At 38.2% G+C, this 19,676-nt stretch overlaps 1 protein-coding gene across 1 annotated transcript in view; it reads left to right on the forward strand.

Annotated features, from left to right (window-relative positions):
- The window catches only part of DACH2 (dachshund family transcription factor 2), a 305,011-nt gene that overhangs the window by 185,550 nt on the left and 99,785 nt on the right, over positions 1-19,676 (forward strand). Inside the window, exon 5 of the mRNA XM_032592066.1 lies at positions 17,340-17,498. Within this exon, the coding sequence (XP_032447957.1) occupies positions 17,340-17,498 (159 nt within the window). The remainder of the gene's footprint in view (positions 1-17,339; positions 17,499-19,676) is intronic.

Raw genomic sequence — 19,676 nt, forward strand, 5'->3', positions numbered from 1 at the left:
TTTGTTGAAAAGACATTTTCAACATCATTTGTCGAAAAGACATTTCCTTCCTGCTTTGTTAAAGATTAATTGATCATATAATTGTGGGTTTATTTCTGGGTTTTCTATTCTGTTTCCCTAATCTATGTGTCTATATTTGTGCCAGTATCATGCTGTTTTGATTACCACAACTTTGTAATATAAAGCTTGGAATGATAATGTCTCTACCTTTGGTTTTCTTTTTCAAAATTGCTTTGGCTCTTTAGGGTCTTTTGAGGTTCCATACAAATTTTAGAATTGTTTGTTCTAGTACTGTGAAAAATACTTCTGGTTTTTTGATAGGGATTGCATTAAATGTGTAGATTGCTTTGGGTAGCATAGACATTTTAACAATATTCTTTCAATCCATGAATATGGAAAGTCTTTCCGTTTATTTGTGTCATCTTCCATTTCTTTTTTTTTTTAACGTTTTATTTTTATTTTTGAGACAGAGAGAGACAGAGCATGAACGGGGGAGGGGCAGAGAGAGAGGGAGACACAGAATCGCAAGCAGGCTCCAGGCTCCGAGCCATCAGCCCAGAGCCCGTCGCGGGGCTCGAACTCACGGACCGCAAGATCGTGACCTGAGTCGAAGTCAGACGCTTAACCGACTGAGCCACCCAGGCGCCCCTGTCATCTTACATTTCTGTCATCAGTATTTTATAGTTATCAGAGTACAGATCTTTCACCTCTATGGTTAGGATTATTCCTATCTATCTTATTATTATTGGTGCCTTTGTAAAAGAGATTGCTTTCTTAATGTCTCTTTCTGTTGCTTCATTATTGGTGTATAGAAATGCAACAGATTTCTGTACGTTAATTTTGTATTGGGAATTTACCTAATTTATTTATTAGTTCTAACAATTTTTTGGTGGAGTCTTTTGGATTTTCTATATAAAGTATCACGTCATTTGCAAATAGTATAATTTTTACTTCTTCCTTACCGATTTAGATGCCTTTTCTTTCTTTTTGTTTTCTGAATGCTGCGACTAAGTCTTCCAGTACTATGTGATGGAAGTGATAACAATAACAGTGATGAGAGTGGACATCTTTGTCTTGTTCCTGACCTTAGGGGGATAGCTTTCAATTTTTCCCCATAGAGGATAATGTTATCTGTGGGTTTTCATATATGGCCTTTATCATGTTGAGTTATGTTCCCCTAAGCCTACTTTGTTGAGGGCTTTTTTTATTATGAATACATGTTGCACTTTGTCAATATTTTTTTTTCTGAATCTATTGAAGTGGTCTTATGGTTCTTATCATTTCTCTTATTGATGTCATGTATCACATTGATTGATTTGTGAGTATTGACCCACTCTTGCAACCCAGGAATAAATCCCTCTTGATCATGGTGAATTTTTTTAATGTATTGTTGAATTCTCTTTGCTATTATTTTGTTGAGGATTTTTTGCATCTATGTTCATCAAGGATATTGGCCTGTAACTTGACATAATATTTTCAAGTTTCACCTGTATTGTATCATTTTATCAGTATTTCTCTGCTTCTAATGCCTGAATAATTTTACATCATAAAAAAGTACTACATTTAGTTTCACCATTTATCTGTTGATGGATATTTAAGTTGTTTCTACTTTTTTCCTCTTATAAATAATGCTGATATCAATGTTCATGTGCAAGTTTCTAGGTGGACATGTGTTTTCATTTCTCTTCGGTGTATACCTAGAAGTGGAATTGCTAGGTCAAATGGTAACTCTATGTTTACCATTTTGAAGAAATTCCAAACTATTTTTCAAAGTGACTACAACATTTTACATTCGCCAAATGAAGTTTGTGGATTATACATCCACAGATAGTTTTCAAAAAATAGATTGTAATTTATCATGCATTTCTTGGATACTATGCACTCTATGTGCTCTCTTGTGCAAATGTCATGGTATTCCAACATTATAATTCCCTTTTTTACAGGGAAGCTGTTCCTGCTGAATAGCAGAAACTGCAGTGCCCCCAAGAATGTTGAGAAGCTCAAAGGTTGTGCCTTAAAGAGAATTTAAGAAGTGACATATGATAGTTTAGTTGATATAGGGAGAGAAGAACTGACCTCTGACTTTTCTAAAGTTTATAGTATATCAATATGCAACATATAAATAAATCATACCACAAAAGAGTCATTATAATAGTATTGTCATCAAAATCCATAGTTTTCTACAATCTTTCTAGAATTAGCCTAGTGCTCCAACTCTTGGCTACTGCTCACAGGTAGAGGTAAGATTTTTTAGGAGACAAAAGATTAGTCAAAGAATAATGCAAAGAGTACTGCTACCAGGGATAAACACATGCCTATTTGACACTGGGATAGCAGGAGGGTTGCACAAGACTTTCCTGCTGAAATAGCATGAGCATGAAAACAAGATGAGAAGAAATTTTATATTGGGAAGTTTTCCACTACCTGAACTGTCTTAGAACACATTGTTCATGGATTCAGGTATATCCTCAGGGCAATTATACTCTCAGGATTTTTCCTTTCTCTCCTGCCTTACAATATGGAGAGAGATAAGCCTCAGTATTAAACCTTAAAACGGTTAAACAAGAGCAACTTCAAGGGAATCATCACACCCCAAATCACACACAAACATTTATATTTGTGTATCATACACACATACATATATTCTTTATCTGAATATAAACATATAATTTAATGATAAAAGGATAATGCTTACACATAAGTGTTTATCAAAATACTCTGAATATATTTCTGCCTATTTTTAAAAAGTTTATTTATTTATTTTTAGAGAGAGAGAGAGAGTGGGCAAGGGAGGGGCAGAAAGAGAGGGAGAGAGAGAGAATCCAAGCAGGCTCTGAGCTGTCAGCACAGAGCCCGAACCAGATGCAGGACTGGAACTTACAAACTGAGAGATCATGACCAAGGAGAGACCACGAGTCGGATGCTTAACCAACTGAGCCACCCAGATGCCCCCTAAATTTTATTAATAAATAATTAAGCAGCAAGATATATACTGGAGGAAAAACAAAAACAAAACAAAAAAACAAACAAAAAACAAGTACACACAGTGAAAATCAGTAGCTCTCCAGGAATAAACAGAGTTGGAGAAACTTCATAGGAATCTCCATTAAGGCCACTGGCTCTCAGGATAGAAACTGAATATAGAAACTTAATGTAGTCACTCTATGAAATATTTATTTCACTCATGTGTGAGAGTTTTGGTTTCTGACTTACTGAGGGAAGTTGACTGGGCATGGATTCGAAAAAAACATGTTCCCTTTAGTAAAATCAGATTTAATTAATTGAATAATATAGGACACTTCAACAGAGCTGGTTTTATCTGTAAGTAAGATGATTTCATGGGCTCTGGCAAATCACAATGTTTCTGGTATTGCCAACTCTCTTAGTGCCTATCTAATGCAAAATACAAAATTCATTTTAAATCTCCCTATGGTATTGTAATTTTTACATTTGTAAGTTGTTTACATATTAGTGTGAATGAAAGTGTGAGAGTTGCTGCTGATGAGAGGGTGGAGTTCCCTGGGCAAAGCCCAATGGACAGAGATTGTGTACAACTAGGAGAAAAGAGAACTGAAAGTCAGGGACCCAGATACTTAACTCTGCCTGTTTCACAATTCACTTCTCTTTTGAACCCAAGATATTTCCTAGGGAAAGGTATTTCTAAACTTTAGTGAAGATGTTTAAATCCTCTTTCTTGCCAACAAAATTAAAGTCATTTCACAAGGATTATTCTCCATGTTAAAATTGAGTCCACATCTGCTTTACCTAACGCATTCCCACACCAGGTTTCTTTTTCTGTATGAATCAAAATGTCAGGCCTCTCTAATTGGGTCATGAATGGTTACAAGTGCCTCCTCTAGGAGATCATTATAAGATCCTAGTATTTATCTTAAATAACTTGTAGAAATTTGTCAGGAAACCTTTAGTAACCCCTAGGACTTATTTGTATCGAAATCATTTTTAACCATGAGGCAAAAGTTCTTTTCTCTGGATGCTAAAATTTACATTTTATGGGGCAACAGTTTCTCTGAAAAATATATACCTTATTTATAACAATAGAACACAAAGGGTGCCTGCGTGGCTTGGTTGGGCGTCTGACTCTGGATATCAGTAGAGGTCATGATCTTTCGGTCATGTGATTAAGCCCCGTATAGGGCTCCAGGCTGAAAGTGGAGCCTGCTTGCGATTCTCTCTCTTCCTCTCTCTCTGCCCCGCCCCTGCTGTGCTCTAAGTAAATAAGTAAATAAAACTAAATAAATAAATAATTAAACTTAAAAAATAGAGCTCGAATGCTATTCTCTTTTTTTTTTCTTTTTTTGAAATTTATTGACAAATTGGTTTCCATACAACACCCAGTGCTCATCCCAAAAGGTGCCCTCCTCAATACCCATCACCCACCCTCCCCTCCCTCCCACCCCCCATCAACCCTCAGTTTGTTCTCAGTTTTTAACAGTCTCTTATGCTTTGGCTCTCTCCCACTCTAACCTCTTTTTTTTTTTTTTTCTCCTTCCCCTTCCCCATGGGTTCCTGTTAAGTTTCTCAGGATCCACATAAGAGTGAAACCATATGGTATCTGTCTTTCTCTGTATGGCTTATTTCACTTAGCATCACACTCTCCAGTTCCATCCATGTTGCTACAAACGGCCATATTTCATTCTTTCTCATTGCCACGTAGTACTCCATTGTGTATATAAACCACAATTTCTTTATCCATTCATCAGTTGATGGACATTTAGGCTCTTTCCATAATTTGGCTATTGTTGAGAGTGCTGCTATAAACATTGGGGTACAAGTGCCCCTATGCATCAGCACTCCTGTATTCATTAGATAAATTCCTAGCAGTGCTATTGCTGGGCCATAGGGTAGGTCTATTTTTAATTTTTTGAGGAACCTCCACACTGTTTTCCAGAGTGGCTGCACCAATGTGCATTCCCACCAACAGTGTAAGAGGGTTCCCGTTTCTCCACATCCTCTCCAGCATCTATAGTCTCCTGATTTGTTCATTTTGGCCACTCTGACTGGTGTGAGGTGATATCTGAGTGTGGTTTTTGATTTGTGTTTCCCTGATGAGGAGCGACGTTGAGCATCTTTTCATGTGCCTGTTGGCCATCCGGATGTCTTCTTTAGAGAAGTGTCTATTCATGTTTTCTGCCCATTTCTTCACTGGGTTATTTGGTTTTTGGGTGTGGAGTTTGGTGAGCTCTTTATAGATTTTGGATACTAGCCCTTTGTCCTATATGTCATTTGCAAATATCTTTTCCCATATCATTGGTTGCCTTTTAATTTTGTTGGCTGTTTCCTTTGCTGTGCAGAAGCTTTTTATCTTCATAAGGTCCCAGTAGTTCATTTTTGCTTTTAATTCCCTTGCCTTTGGGGATGTGTCAAGTAAGAAATTGCTGCGGCTGAGGTCAGAGAGGTCTTTTCCTGATTTCTCCTATAGGGTTTTGATGGTTTCCTGTCTCACATTTAGGTCCTTTATCCATTTTGAGTTTATTTTTGTGAATGGTGTGAGAAAGTGGCCTAGTTTCATCCTTCTGCATGTTTCTGTCCAGTTCTCCCAGCACCATTTGTTAAAGAGACTATCTTTTTTCCATTGGATGTTTTTTCCTGCTTTGTCCTGCCATAAGTTTGTGGGTCTAGTTCTGGGGTTTCTATTCTATTCCATTGGTCTATGTGTCTGTTTTTGTGCCAGTACCATGCTGTCTTGATGATTACAGCTTTGCAGTAGAGGCTAAAGTCTGGGATTGTGATGCCTCCTGCACTGGTCTTCTTCAATATTACTTTGGCTATTCGGGACCTTTTGTGGTTCCATATGAATTTTAGGATTGCTTGTTCTAGTTTCGAGAAGAATGCTGGTGCAATGTGTAGATAGCTTTGGGTAGTATTGACATTTTGACAATATTTATTCTTCCAATCCATGAGCATGGAATGTTTTTCCATTTCTTTATACCTTCTTCAATTACCTTCATAAGCTTTCTATAGTTTTCAGCATATAGATCTTTTACATCTTTGGTTAGATTTATTCCTAGGTGTTTTATGCTTCTTGGTGCAATTGTGAATGGGATCAGTTTCTTTATGTGTCTTTCTGTTGCTTCATTATTAGTGTATAAGAATGCAACTGATTTCTGTACATTGATTTTGTACCCTGCAACTTTGCTAAATTCATGTATCAGTTCTAGCAGACTTTTGGTGGAGTCTATCGGATTTTCCATGTATAATATCATGTCATCTGCATAAAGTGAAAGCTTAACTTCATCTTTACCAATTGTGATGCCTGTGTTTTCCTTTTGTTGTCTGATTGCTGATGCTAGCACTTCCAACACTATGTTAAACAACAGTGGTGAGAGTGGACATCCCTGTCGTGTTCCTGATCTCAGGGAAAAAGCTCTCAGTTTTTCCCCATTGAGGATGATGTTAGCTGTGGGCTTTTCATAAATGGCTTTTATGATGTTTAAGTATGTTCCTTCTATCCCGACTTTCCCGAGGGTTTTTATTAAGAAAGGTTGCTGAATTTTGTCAAATGTCTTTTCTGCATTGATTGACAGGATCATATGGTTCTTATCTTTTCTTTTATTAATGTGATGTATCACATTGATTGATTTGCGAATGTTGAACCATCCCTGCACCCCAGGAATGAATCCCACTTGATCATGGTGACTAATTCTTTTTATATGCTGTTGAATTCGATTGGCTAGTATCTTATTGAGAATTTTTGCATCCATATTCATCAGGGATATTGGCCTGTAGTTCTCTTTTTTGGCTGGGTCTCTGTCTGGTTTAGGAATCAAAGTAATACTGGCTTCATAGAATGAGTCTGGAAGTTTTCCTTCCCTTTCTATTTTTTGGAACAGCTTGAGAAAGATATGTATCATCTCTGCTTTACATGTCTGGTAGAACTCCCCTGGGAAGCCATCTGGTCCTGGACTCTTTTTTATTGGGAGATGTTTGATAACTGATTCGATTTCTTCGCTGGTTATGGGTCTGTTCAAGTTTTCTATTTCTTCATGTTTGAGTTTTGGAAGTGTGTGGGTGCTTAGGAATTTGTCCATTTCTTCCAGGTTGTCCAGTTTGTTGGCATATAATTTTTCATAGTATTCCCTGATAATTGCTTGTATTTATGAGGGATTGGTGGTAATAATTCCATTTTCATTCATGATTTCATCTATTGGGGTCATCTCCCTTTTCTTTTTGAGAAGCCTGGCTAGAGGTTTATCAATTTTGTTTATTTTTTCAGAAAACCAACTCTTGGTTTCGTTGATTTGCTCTACAGTTTTTTTTAGATTCTATAGTGTTTATTTCTGCTCTGATCTTTATTATTTCTCTTCTTCTGCTGGGTTTGGGATGTCTTTGCTGTTCTGCTTCTATTTCATTTAGGTGTGCTGTTAGATTTTGTATTTGGGATTTTTCTTGTTTCTTGAGATAGGCCTGGATTGCAATGTATTTTCCTCTCAGACTTCCTTCACTGCGTCTTAAAGCATTTGGATTGCTGTATTTTCATATTCATTTGTTTCCATATATTTTTAAATTTCTTCTCTAATTGCTTGGTTGGGATCACCGCGTCCTGCTGATCACTTAGATTCCACCTAACACCTCATTCGTTAGTAGGGTGTTCTTTAACCTCCATGCTTTTGGAGGTTTTCCAGACTTTTTCCTGTGGTTGATTTCAAGCTTGATAGCATTGTGGTCTGAAAGTATGCATGGTATGATTTCAATTCTTGTGTACTTATGAAGGGCTGTTTTGTGACCCAGTATGTGATCTATCTTGGGGAATGTTCCATGTGCACTCGAGAAGAAAGTATAATCTCTTGCTTTGGGTTGCAGAGTTCTAAATATATCTGTCAAGTCCTTCTGATCCAATGTATCATTCAGGGCACTTGTTTCTTTATTGACCGTGTGTCTAGATGATCTATCCATTTCTGTACGTGGAGTGTTAAAAAGTCCCCTGCAATCACCACATTCTTATCAATAAGGTTGCTTATGTTTGTGAGTAATTGTTTTATATATTTGGGGGCTCCGGTATTCGGTGCATAGACATTTATAACTGTTAGCTCTTCCTGATGGATAGACCCTGTAATTATTATGTAATGCTCTTCTTCATCTCTTGTTACAGCCTTTAATTTAAAGTCTAGTTTGTCTGATATAAGTATGGCTACTCTAGCTTTCTTTTGGCTTCCAGTAGCATGATAAATAGTTCTCCATCCCCTCACTCTCAATCTGAAGGTGTCCTCAGGTCTAAAATCAGTCTCTTGTAGACAGCAAATAGATGGGTCTTGTTTTTTTATCAATTCTGAGACCTTATGTCTTTTGGTTGGCGCATTTATTCCATTTACATTCAGTATTATTATAGAAAGATATGGGTTTAGAGTCATTGTGATGTCTGTAGGTTTCATGCTTTTAGTGATGTCTCTGGTACTTTGTCTCACAGGATCCCCCTTAGGATCTCTTGTAGGGCTGGTTTAGTGGTGACAAATTCCTTCAGGTTTTGTTTGTTTGGGAAGACCTGTATCTGTTCTTCTATTCTAAATGACAGACTTGCTGGATAAAGGATTCTCGGCTGCATATTTTTTCTGTTCATCACTTTGAAGATCTCCCTCCATTCCTTTCTGGCCTGCCAAGTTTCAGTAGGGAGATTGGTCATGAGTCTTATAGGTCTCCCTTTATATGTTAGAGCATGTTTATCTCTAGCTGCTTTCAGAATTTTCTCTTTTTCCTTGTATTCCAGTTTCACTATGATATGTAATGCGGAAGATCAATTCAAGTTACTTCTGAAAGGAGTTTCTGTGCCTCTTGGATTTCAATGCCTTTTCCTTCCCCAGATCAGGACAGTTCTCAGCTATTATTTCTTCAAGTACCCCTTCAGCACCTTTCCCTCTCTCTTCCTCCTCTTGAATACCAGTTATGCGTAGATTATTTCTCTTTAGTGCATCACTTAGTTCTCTAATTTTCCCCTCATACTCCTGGTTTTTTTTATCTCTCTTTTTCTCAGTTTCCTCTTTTCCATAATTTTATCTTCTAGTTCACCTATTTTCTCCTCTGCCTCTTCAATCCGAGCCGTGGTTGTCTCCATTTTATTTTGCAGGTCATTAATAGCATTTTTTAGCTCCTCCTGGCTGTTCCTTAGTCCCTTGATCTCTTTAGCAAGAGATTCTCTGCTGTCCTTTATACTGTTTTCAAGCCCAGCAATTAATTTTATGACTATTATTCTAAATTCACTTTCTGTTATATTGTTTAAATCCTTTTTGATGAGTTCGTTAGCTGTTGTTATTTCCTGGACTTTTTTTGAGGGGATTTCTTCCATTTCGTCATTTTGGATAGTCCCTGGAGTGGTGTGGGACTGCAGGCACTTCCCCTGTGCTGTCTTGAATAACTTGTGTTGGTGGGCAGGGCCGCAGTCAGACCTGATGTCTGCCCCAACCCACCGCAGGGGCCACAGTCAGACTGGTGTGTACCTTCTCTTCCCCTCTCCTAGGGGCAGGATTCACTGTGGGGTGGTGTGGCCCATCTGGGCTACTTGCGCACTGCCAGACTTGTGGTGCTGGGGATCTGGCGTATTAGCTGGGGTGGATCGGCAAGGTGCACAGGGGCAGGAGAGGCAGGCTCAGCTTGGTTTTCCTTTGGGGATGCACAGAAGCACAGCGTTGGGTTTTGCATGGTGCAAGCAAGTTCCCTGGCAGGAACTGGTTCCCTTTGGGATTTTGGCTGGGAATGCGTGAGGGAGATGGTGCTGGCGAGCGCCTTTGTTCCCTGCCAAGCTGAGCTCTGTCATCAGGGGCTCAACATCTCTCCCTCCTTTTGTCCTCCAACCCTCCCGTTCTCTGAGCAGAGCTGTTAGCTTATAACCTTCCAGATGTCAAGTCCCGGTTGCTTTCAGAACACACTCCGTCTGGCCCCTCCACTTTTGCCAACCAGACTCGGTGGCTCTGCTTGGCTGGCAGGCCGCCCCTCCACCCAGGCTCCCTCCCGCCAGTTTGTGGAGCACGCACTGCCTCGCCGCCCTTCCTACCCTCTTCCGTGGGCCTCTCATCTGTGCTTGGCTCTGGAGACTCTGTTCTGCTAGTCTTCTGGTGGTTTTCTGGGTTATTTAGGCAGGTGTAGGTGGAATCTAAGTGATCAGCAGGACGCGGTGATCCCAGCGTCCTCCTAAGCCCTACTCCACCTTTCTTTGACATCCATTTGCATTATAAACATTTCTCAATTTCCTCACTTTCAATTTATAATTGTCTTAGGTCTGAAATGTGTCTCTTGTAGGCACCACTAGATGGCTGTTCCTTTTTTTAATGCATTATCACATCCTATGTCGTGTGATTGAAGCATTTAGTCCATTTACATTGAAAGTAATTGCTGATAGATATGTGTTTATTATCATTTTATTATTTACTTTGTAATTGTTTCTGAAGACTTTCTTTGATCCTTTCTTGTCTTTTTCGGTTTTGTAGTTTGCTGATTTTCTTTAAATATTTGGATTTCTTTCTCTTTAATCTTTGCATATTTATTAGTTGTTCTGGATATATGGTTACCATTAGGTTTGTATATAACCCCTTCTGCATATAGCAGCCTATATTAAGTTGATGGTCATTCAAACTTGAACTCATTTTTTATCCTTATCTTTCCCATGTTTAGGTATGTGTTATAGTTTATATCGTTTATTTTGTGAGTTCTTTGACTTTTTTGCAGAAATATTCATTTTTTACTAGTTTTGTATTTCCTACATTTATACTGTCACTTGTGGCCTCTCCTTTCTACTGAAAGAGTCCCCTTATTATTTTTTGCAGGGCTGGTTTAGTGGTTATGAACTCATTTAGTTTTTGTTTGGGAAACTATTTATCTCTCTTTCCATTCTGTATGATAGCCTTACTGAATGGAATATTTTGGGCTGCAGTTTTTTCCCATTCAGCACATTGAATATATCATGCCACTTTCTTCCGGTTTCCCAAGTTTCTGTTGAGAAATCTCCTGCTAGCCTTATGGGTTTTCCCTAATAAGTTGCTGTCTTCTTTTGTCTTGATGTTTTTAAGATTCTTTCTTCACCACTATATTTCTCCAATTTGATTACAATATATTTTGGTGTAGGGTGTACTTTTTTTGATTTTGATAGGATTTCTCTGTGCCTCCTTGATCTTGATGTGTTTCCTTCCCCAAATTAGGGAAGTTTTCAGCTATTATTTCTTCAAATAAATTTTCTGCCCCCTTTTTTCTCTTTTCTTATGGAACTCCTATTGTACAAATCTTATTATATTTGATGGGGTCACTGAGTTCCCTAAGTCTTTTCTCATTTTGCATATTTTTTCTGTCTTTTTTTTCAGCTTGATTAATATCCATTGCTGTCTCTATGTAATTAACTCATATCTCTCCTTCCAGCCTGCTGTTCATCCCATCAGGCATGTTTCTCATATTGTGCTTGAGTCCTTTATCTCTGGTCTGTTGTTCCTTATCTCTGTGTTAAGGGTGTCACTCATGTCTTCCACTCTTTTCTCAAGTCCAGTGAGTATCCTTATGATCATAACTTTATATTCTCTATCAGGCATGTTACTTATATCTGTTTCACTTAGATATCTGGCTGTGGCCTTGTCTCATTCTTTCATTTGGGATAAATTTCTCTGTCTACTCATTTTGTTAGCTCCTCTGTCTGTTTCTTTGTGTTAAGAAAGGCATTTATGTCTTCTCCTCTTGAAGGTCAAGACTTTATGAAGAAGAATCCTGGAATTCCCTGCAGTGCAGTGTCCTCTGTTCAGCAGAAGCTAGCACTTCAGGAGAGTATTCTATGTGTATTGCTTTTGTCCTGCTGTTGTGTCTGAGTCCTTTTTCCTTTCAGTGCAATTTGCACTGTCTCTCTGCCTGTTGTAGGCTGTGCTTGCTCTCTGTGGTGTTAATGGGACCCAAGAAGGCCAGCTTTGAGCGGGTATGCATGTGGGGGAATTTGGCTGTGGGGCAGCATTGTTGGCAAAATTTTTGCTGAGCCACTAGTCCTTTGCTGGATCCCTCCAAGCACTGTGGCTGTTGAGATTCTGCACACCATTGTCACTGTGGGTATGAGGCTGTGTCCTGAGCTTGGCAATGGCTGGGCACAGCTGAGCATGGCATAGTGATTTGGGTTGTTGCTAGGAGGTGACTTGGCACAGTGCATGGTGGCAGTTGTGCACCTGGTGGCTACATGTAGTGAATGTGCAGCTTTAACAAAAATTTCCCTGAGCCCAGAGCTGAGACTAACAGGCTTGGAGTAGATCAGTTCCCCAGAAGAAATCATGTGCTGGTGTATTGCTAGTATGTTAGGTAGAAAGTGTCTGTACCACCTATCCTCCTGCAGGTGGCATTGTGTTTATGCTAGGGGGAAGGTAAGGAAAATAGCACCTTCCAGCTCCCTCATTTTCATACTCCAATATCAGTATGAACAGATCTCTCTCCCCTTTCCCCCCGTGTTGTGTAAGCTGCTATTTTAATGTTGCCTTTTTGGAGGCTGGTGTCTCTTTAAGGGCAGTGACCCTGTTGTAACACATATTTTCTTGAAGTAAAGGTGAAGGTTTTGATGAGGCTTCCCTAAACCACTTCATACTCAGTTTCTAAGACATGCCTTGTTGCCATGCTATCCAGTTTTTTTTTTCCTCTTTATTAGAAGGATTGCTTCAGAAAGCAAGTGTGATCTGGTTCAATAAAGGGTGCTTACTCTAGTATTATGGGATGAATTGTGTCTCTCCAAAATTCATTTGTTGAAGTACTAACCATCATTACCTCACAATGGTCCATATTTGGAGATAGCATCTTTTTTTAAAAATTTTTCAACATTAATTTATTTTTGGGACAGAGAGAGACAGAGCATGAACGGGGGAGGGGCAGAGAGAGAGGGAGACACAGAATCGGAAACAGGCTCCAGGCTCTGAGCCATCAGCCCAGAGCCCGACGCGGGGCTCGAACTCACGGACCGCGAGATCGTGACCTGGCTGAAGTCGGACGCTTAACCGACTGCGCCACCCAGGCGCCCCTGGAGATAGCATCTTTAAAATTGTGTTTAAATCAAAATGAGAGCCCTAATCCAATAGACTGGTATCCTTATAAAAAGAAAATTTTTGACATACAAAGAGTTACCAGGGATGTGTGCACACAAAGGAAAGACCATATAAGGAAACAGTGAAAAGGTGGCTACCTGTAAGTTAAGAAAAAAGGCCTCAGGATAATCCAAACCTGCTGACATTTTGATCTTGGACCTTTAGCCTCTAAAACTGCAAGAAAATAAATTTGGTTGGTTAACTGCCCATTCTGTGTTGTCTTAGTCCTTTTGGACTGCCATAACAAAAAGCCATAATAAAAATATCATAGACTAGAAGATTCAGTGTCTGGTGAGGCCCATTTTCTTGTTCATGTGTCTTCCCATGGCATAAGGGGTCTCAGGAGCTGTTTGTCATCTATTTTATAAAGGCATTTATCCTATTCATGACCTAATCACTTCCTAAGGGCTCCATCTCCCAATATGATCACATTGGAAATTAAGATTAAACATATGAATTTGGGGGTACACAAGCATTCAGTCTATAATATGTCATCTTTTGTTATGGCAACACTAGCACACTAATATAGATAGGTAGATAGATAGATAGATAATAGAAAAAAGAAAGTGGATATTCAAGCCCTCCCCCCACACAGTGATAAAAATGTTTGACCCTAGAATAGATTGATAAAAATAATGTTTTAGCTTTAAGGGCAGTGGATGTTAAAATCAGATGTACTAAATGAGCAAAGGGAGGGAAGGAGGGAGGGAGGGAGGGAGGGAGAGAGAGAGAGAGAGAGAGAAATAGACATAGATAACAAACCAGAGGAGAGGTAGGTGAGGAAAATAGGGGATGCAGATTAAAGAGTACACTTACCATGATGAAAATAAAATAAATAAAAATAAAATAAAAGGTATATTAAGTTTTAGTCTAATATTATATACATCACATATTTCAAATATAAAAACTGTCCTACACTCACTTCATATACAGTTGCCTTCAGGAAGCAGGATAATTTCTTATAGCTATATTCAGTGAAGATGGGAATAGCTGGTAACCACCTTCCTATCATTTTTAACACAATAATTAAAAAGAAGAGAGTTGTTGGGAAACATTCATCTAAAACTGTCAACAAAGCATACACTTGGAATTCTTTAATAAGGTTTAAAAACACATTTCTATTCAAATTTATTTGAAATGTGTGCTTGTCACAAGTGCACTCCTTAATCCCCATCACCTATTTAACCCATGCCCTCACTGCCCCCTGCCCCAAGTCCATAACCACCACCACCTTCTTCTCTATAATTGAGTCTCTTTTTTTTTGGATTTTTTCTCTATTTTTCCCTTTGCTAATTTGTTTTGTCTCTTAAATTCCACATTTGAGTGCAATCATGATATATCACATCTTTATCCATTCATCAATCAGTGGACACTTGGACTGTTTCCAGAATTTGGCTATAGATAATGCTGCTATAAACATCAGGTACATGTATCCCTTTGAAATAGTATTTTTGTATTCTTTGGGGTAAATACCCAGTAGTGTGATTCTTGGATAATAGGGTAGTTCTATTATTTTAATTTTTTAAAGTTTTAAAATTTATTTTGAGAGAGAGAACACAAACGGAGGAGGGGTAGAGAAAGAGGGAGAGAATCCCAAGCAGGTTCTGAACCATCAGTCCAGATGGGGCTTGATACCATGAAACACAAGATCATGACCTGGACCAAGATCAAGAGCCAGACACTTAACTGACTGAGCCACCAAACCGCCCCTATTTTTAATAATTTGTGGAACCTTCATACTGTTTCTTAGAGTGGCTGAACTAATTTGCATTTCCACCAACAGTACAAGAGGATTCTTTTTTTCTCTGCATCCTCACCAACACTTTTTTTTTGTTTCCTGTGGTTTTGATTTTAGCCATTCTGACAGGTGTGTGGTGATATCTCATTGTGGTTTTGATTTGCATTTACCTCTTGATGAGTGATATTGAGCATCTTTTCATTTGTCTGCTGGCCATCTGGATGTCTTCTTTGGAGAAAAGTGTCTTCATGTCTTCTGCCCATTTGTAATTGTATTATTTGTTTTGGGGGGTATTGAGTTGTAATATACCATTCAATATTAAATGTGGACTATGAGATTTTCAATTTATAAAATATTGGCATAAATTTAATCCTAATATTGATGTATATTGTTGTTGCTGTGATTGTACTATACCATGTTAATATCATTGATATAATTTAGTGTCTTATAAATCTACCTTTCTTTGTCAATGTTTTGCTAATCATTTTACAATGTGCAGTTCTGGAATAATAAGGTAATTTATACCTTGGACATAGTATTAAAATGATGGAGTGGTTCTGGTTTTGCTCAACAGTTGATCTCTCAAGTTTTTGCATTTTCTGGTATTAATCCTGTTTATTGGTGCAATGTTTTTGTAAAGAATTGTCACTGTTGCAATGTGGTTTCTTGAATTATTTATTAAAATCCTTCCCTTCACCTCACCATTCCTGTTCATTAAAGCATAACAATATCTTATTGATCATAATTGGAATTTCAAATTTGTTAATGTAAGATTCTATCAATGCATCAATCATAAATTACCTCCCTGCTTCTAGGCAGTAACTTTACAGCAGCAAACATCTGGATGAAAAGAGAGAACCATTGGGGTAATCATAGGAGTGTGGTATGTTTTCAACGAATACACCAAGCTTCAACATGATCAGGAAAATGCTTTCAGGTCCATTAAGCCATTGCTATCATATTCAACCAAATTTCCTACCTCCTAAGCTTCCATGCACGCTAACTGAATGGCTTATATCAAAAACAGAACAATTAGCTATTTATTTCTTCCCCGTTTGATTAAAAAAGCTTCATTCATATAGGCAGGGACAGGTACCCCTAAGGGTTTATATACACCGCTGGAGAATCTGGTTTTGTTTTGTTTTGTTTTTAATGAAACTTATCTAGTTGGAAACTGGCCAAGACTTTCACTTTAGGATTAGAGATTTACTTCAGCCACAAGGGAGCTTGAAGAGTCCTGAGGAGGAGATTCCCAAAGCTGGGTAAGAGTAGATGAGTGCATAGAAAGGTTAAAAAAGAAACCTCTCAGAGATTCTAGCAGATAGTTTGCTTAAATAGATTTTAAATCTTCAGGAAGAGGGGCGCCTGGGTGGCGCAGTCGGTTAAGCGTCCGACTTCAACCAGGTCACGATCTCGCGGTCCGTGAGTTCGAGCCCTGCGTCGGGCTCTGGGCTGATGGCTCAGAGCCTGGAGCCTGTTTCCGATTCTGTGTCTCCCTCTCTCTCTGCCCCTCCCCCGTTCATGCTCTGTCTCTCTCTGTCCCAAAAATAAATAAACGTTGAAAAAAAAAAAAAAATTTAAATCTTCAGGAAGAATACCAATTGGATCTGAAAACATAGAGTAATACAAATAGAGATACTAATGTCACAATCCCAGAATGGGAATGGTAGTAGAACCACTTACCCCTGAATAAATTAACCAAATCAAGCAAATATATGGGGCAGCCCATACATTTTCTTTTCTAAAGCCAGATAGTTTGTTACTGCAGCGATTGGAATTCAACCCTTACTCCTCTTTTTGAAGCATTGTGCTTAAAAGGATGCCCTAGAGATAATTCTGTGGTTGTTTTGCATATGACTTTAAGCAATGGTTCTGTCTCCACAGTATCCTAAGTCCCAGATTAAGTAGCTATGTTGTTGCAGATCATTATAATAATATAGTAGTCTGCACTTTACACACACTTTTCTTCATTCTCTAGTGTGGAAGATCAAAGTAGAGTACAGTTTCAAATTGGGGGCCATGGTTTTATGTTTTATTCAGTTTTTTTTTTTTTTTTGTACAAAAGCCTGCTGTGTATGAAGAGATTAGCCTCTGTAAGACCAGATCTGAGAACAAAGTAACTGATCACTTTGTTTTTTTACCACATATTTTTGCATGTTATCATGCTCTTATTAATGAGTGTATTCTTTGTGAATTAATAACAACTATTCTTCATTAAAACTTTATACGTGTATGGTAAAGCATTGGAATGGGAGGCAGTAGTGGTCAGTTAATGGCTTTCAACATATTAGCACTTTCGATAACGCTAATTCATTATGATCCCAGATTTGCTTAGATTGCTTGTAAATAGACCATTAGTAAGTGTTGTTTAGTCTTCTCAGAGGCAGCTAAAATCCTAGGTTATTAAAGTTTTTGAAATCATTATTAAAATGAGTTATCTATGCTAATAATACTTTCCTAAGAAGTAAGACTAATAAATTAAACTCTAAAAAGGGAATTTTCACAAAGCCTTCTCATGGAAAGTTGTCAAATTGCAGTCTGTTCATACAAATGTTTTTCAGGTGAAAGTGAATCCTCCTGGGATAAGGATAAGTTGCAGTCTCCTCTTGCTGCTCCTGGACCCCAACATGGACTTACTCATGCAGCCCTGTCTAACCAGCCAGGTCTTGGGGGTGCTTCTACCCTCAATCCACTGCAGCAGAACAACCTACTGATCAATAGTATGTATGATGTAATTTCAAAACTTGGTGTTTTGAAAAAAAAATACCATGCAAGACCAATTGGACACCTTTGGCTAGCAGGGCTAGTACATTTTTCTTCAATAAGGTTTAACAGTTTGAAGTTAGAAGGGTAAATAGGGATTCATTTGAAAGCGTGGGATTTATAGAGTAGAGATAGATCAAGAGGCTATGTAGCAGAGTAATTAAGAAAGTTGGCTATAGTCACATAAACTTAGGTTTGAAATCCAAATCTTTTGAATTCCATATTACTGTTTGACTTTGGAGGTTTCACCTAACTTTTACAAGTCTCAGTGTTCACAACTATAAAGTAGGAAAATAATATATACCCATTTAGTAAGGTTATTGTGAAAGTTAAAAATAATAAAAGAAGCTTTTAACAGTGACTTGTATATAGTAATTACTGCATAAAGTGTAAGTATTATTACTCAGCAATCAAACTACAGCTAATGGATACAAATTCAGGTTTAGATGACGATTTTAGGAACTTCAAAAACTCAAAACTCTTTCTGCAGAAAAATGACTGATATACATTACTGGACTAAAATTTTACTTTACTTGTAAGCAGGAATGTGAAAGAAAACTTACATTATTCCTTTCCTTGAGATATTCATTCTCTCACTAAACCCTAAGATTAAAACAACAGAACAGAGGAATTCTTAGATATTTTAACACAATATTATAAATCTTAATGAAATTCATCAGTTATGAAGCATATAAAATAAGTTATAGGGTCTTACTTTAAAGATATTATAAACTCAAATGTGAAAGGTCCCATAAAATAGAATGTTAAGCAAAGGTAAATAAATAAATGCCAGAAAAGTTATAAATATCTTATGAGAAGTAAAAAAAAAAAAAGCCTGATTAAAGTAGACTTATTTCATAAAGTAGAGGAACTTATAAGACTTCTGGTTTCTGGTCTGACATTTAAAGAGTTTAGAAGTTGTTACTCCTCCTCAAAGCAAGATCAACTCCTTTAAATCCATCAGAGATTGAGTTCACAGGGCAGGGCTATCTCCAAAACTGGAGAGATAGGCAGAAACAGAGAATCAGAGTTTACAGGGAACAGAAGCCACAGCTGGACCCTGGTAGAAACATTTAAATTGCTGGAGACTCAGTGTGAACTTAGATGACAGATAAAAACCCCTGGGGGCCAATCCTTAGTGGATCACTACACTTTAATGAGTTCTATCTCCAGGAACCCCATCAGGTTTTCATGGTGAAGACTTGAGAAAATTCCCCTCATGTTTCTGGCTGGGAGACAGGAAAATACCCATTTCAAAATATGCCCAGAATGTTCTGTTCTCCTTAACAAAGCCTTACCCTCAAAGGAAATTATTTTACCAAAGTTAAACTACTTTATTTTTAACAGAGCCTAACTGATGTGGGGAAAAGGATATATTAAAATCCACCACCCTGTAGTCATTGATATAAGGGAAAGGAGATGCATAACTCCGGCCCCTTTAGCATTTCCTGTGTAGCAGCCTCCTCACACAGTCAAGACACTGAGACTTTTCTTTCCAGAAAGCAACTTTGTTCATGTTGACAGGGACTCAGAGGGTTCTTTTCCAAAAGACTGAGGCCCAAATGCCAAATGTGGGGTGATGTAGCCTTTTATGCATTTTCTACTTCATTGTCTCCCATATATGGGTAACATATAGACATACAGTCTGATTGGGTGGTCTCATGTTACAGGATCTTGAGGGATGTCACTTATGCACTTAGCCAGGTTGCCTTCCCTTATCTTGAGGTCTTTTCTTACCACATTCCTTAGGGAGGGGACTTTACCACACCTATGGGGAAAGAAATACTCAACTCTAGTCACCTCTAGCCTTTCTGTCTTACCTAAGATGGAAAAAGCTAAAGAGCACTTGTGAAAGTCATAGCCCGAGGACACAGGCTCACAGATTGAGACCTGATCACATCTTTCTCCTCCCTACACATTTTACCACAACCACAATAGGGCTCTGTATAAGAACAGTGGTTTACAACGGAAAGAACTGAAATCCTCAGAATGAACTGAATTTGATTCTCTAGGATACACCAAAGATAACAGGAGGATGAGAAATGACAGCCACTAATATAACAGGTACAGCAAATAGTAAACATAACCTAATTTTCAGTCAGATAAAAATAAAGCATTCCACTAGAGGCATGCTT

This window comes from Lynx canadensis, chromosome X (genome assembly GCF_007474595.2).
Source record: "Lynx canadensis isolate LIC74 chromosome X, mLynCan4.pri.v2, whole genome shotgun sequence".
NCBI classification, from domain to species: domain Eukaryota; kingdom Metazoa; phylum Chordata; class Mammalia; order Carnivora; family Felidae; genus Lynx; species Lynx canadensis.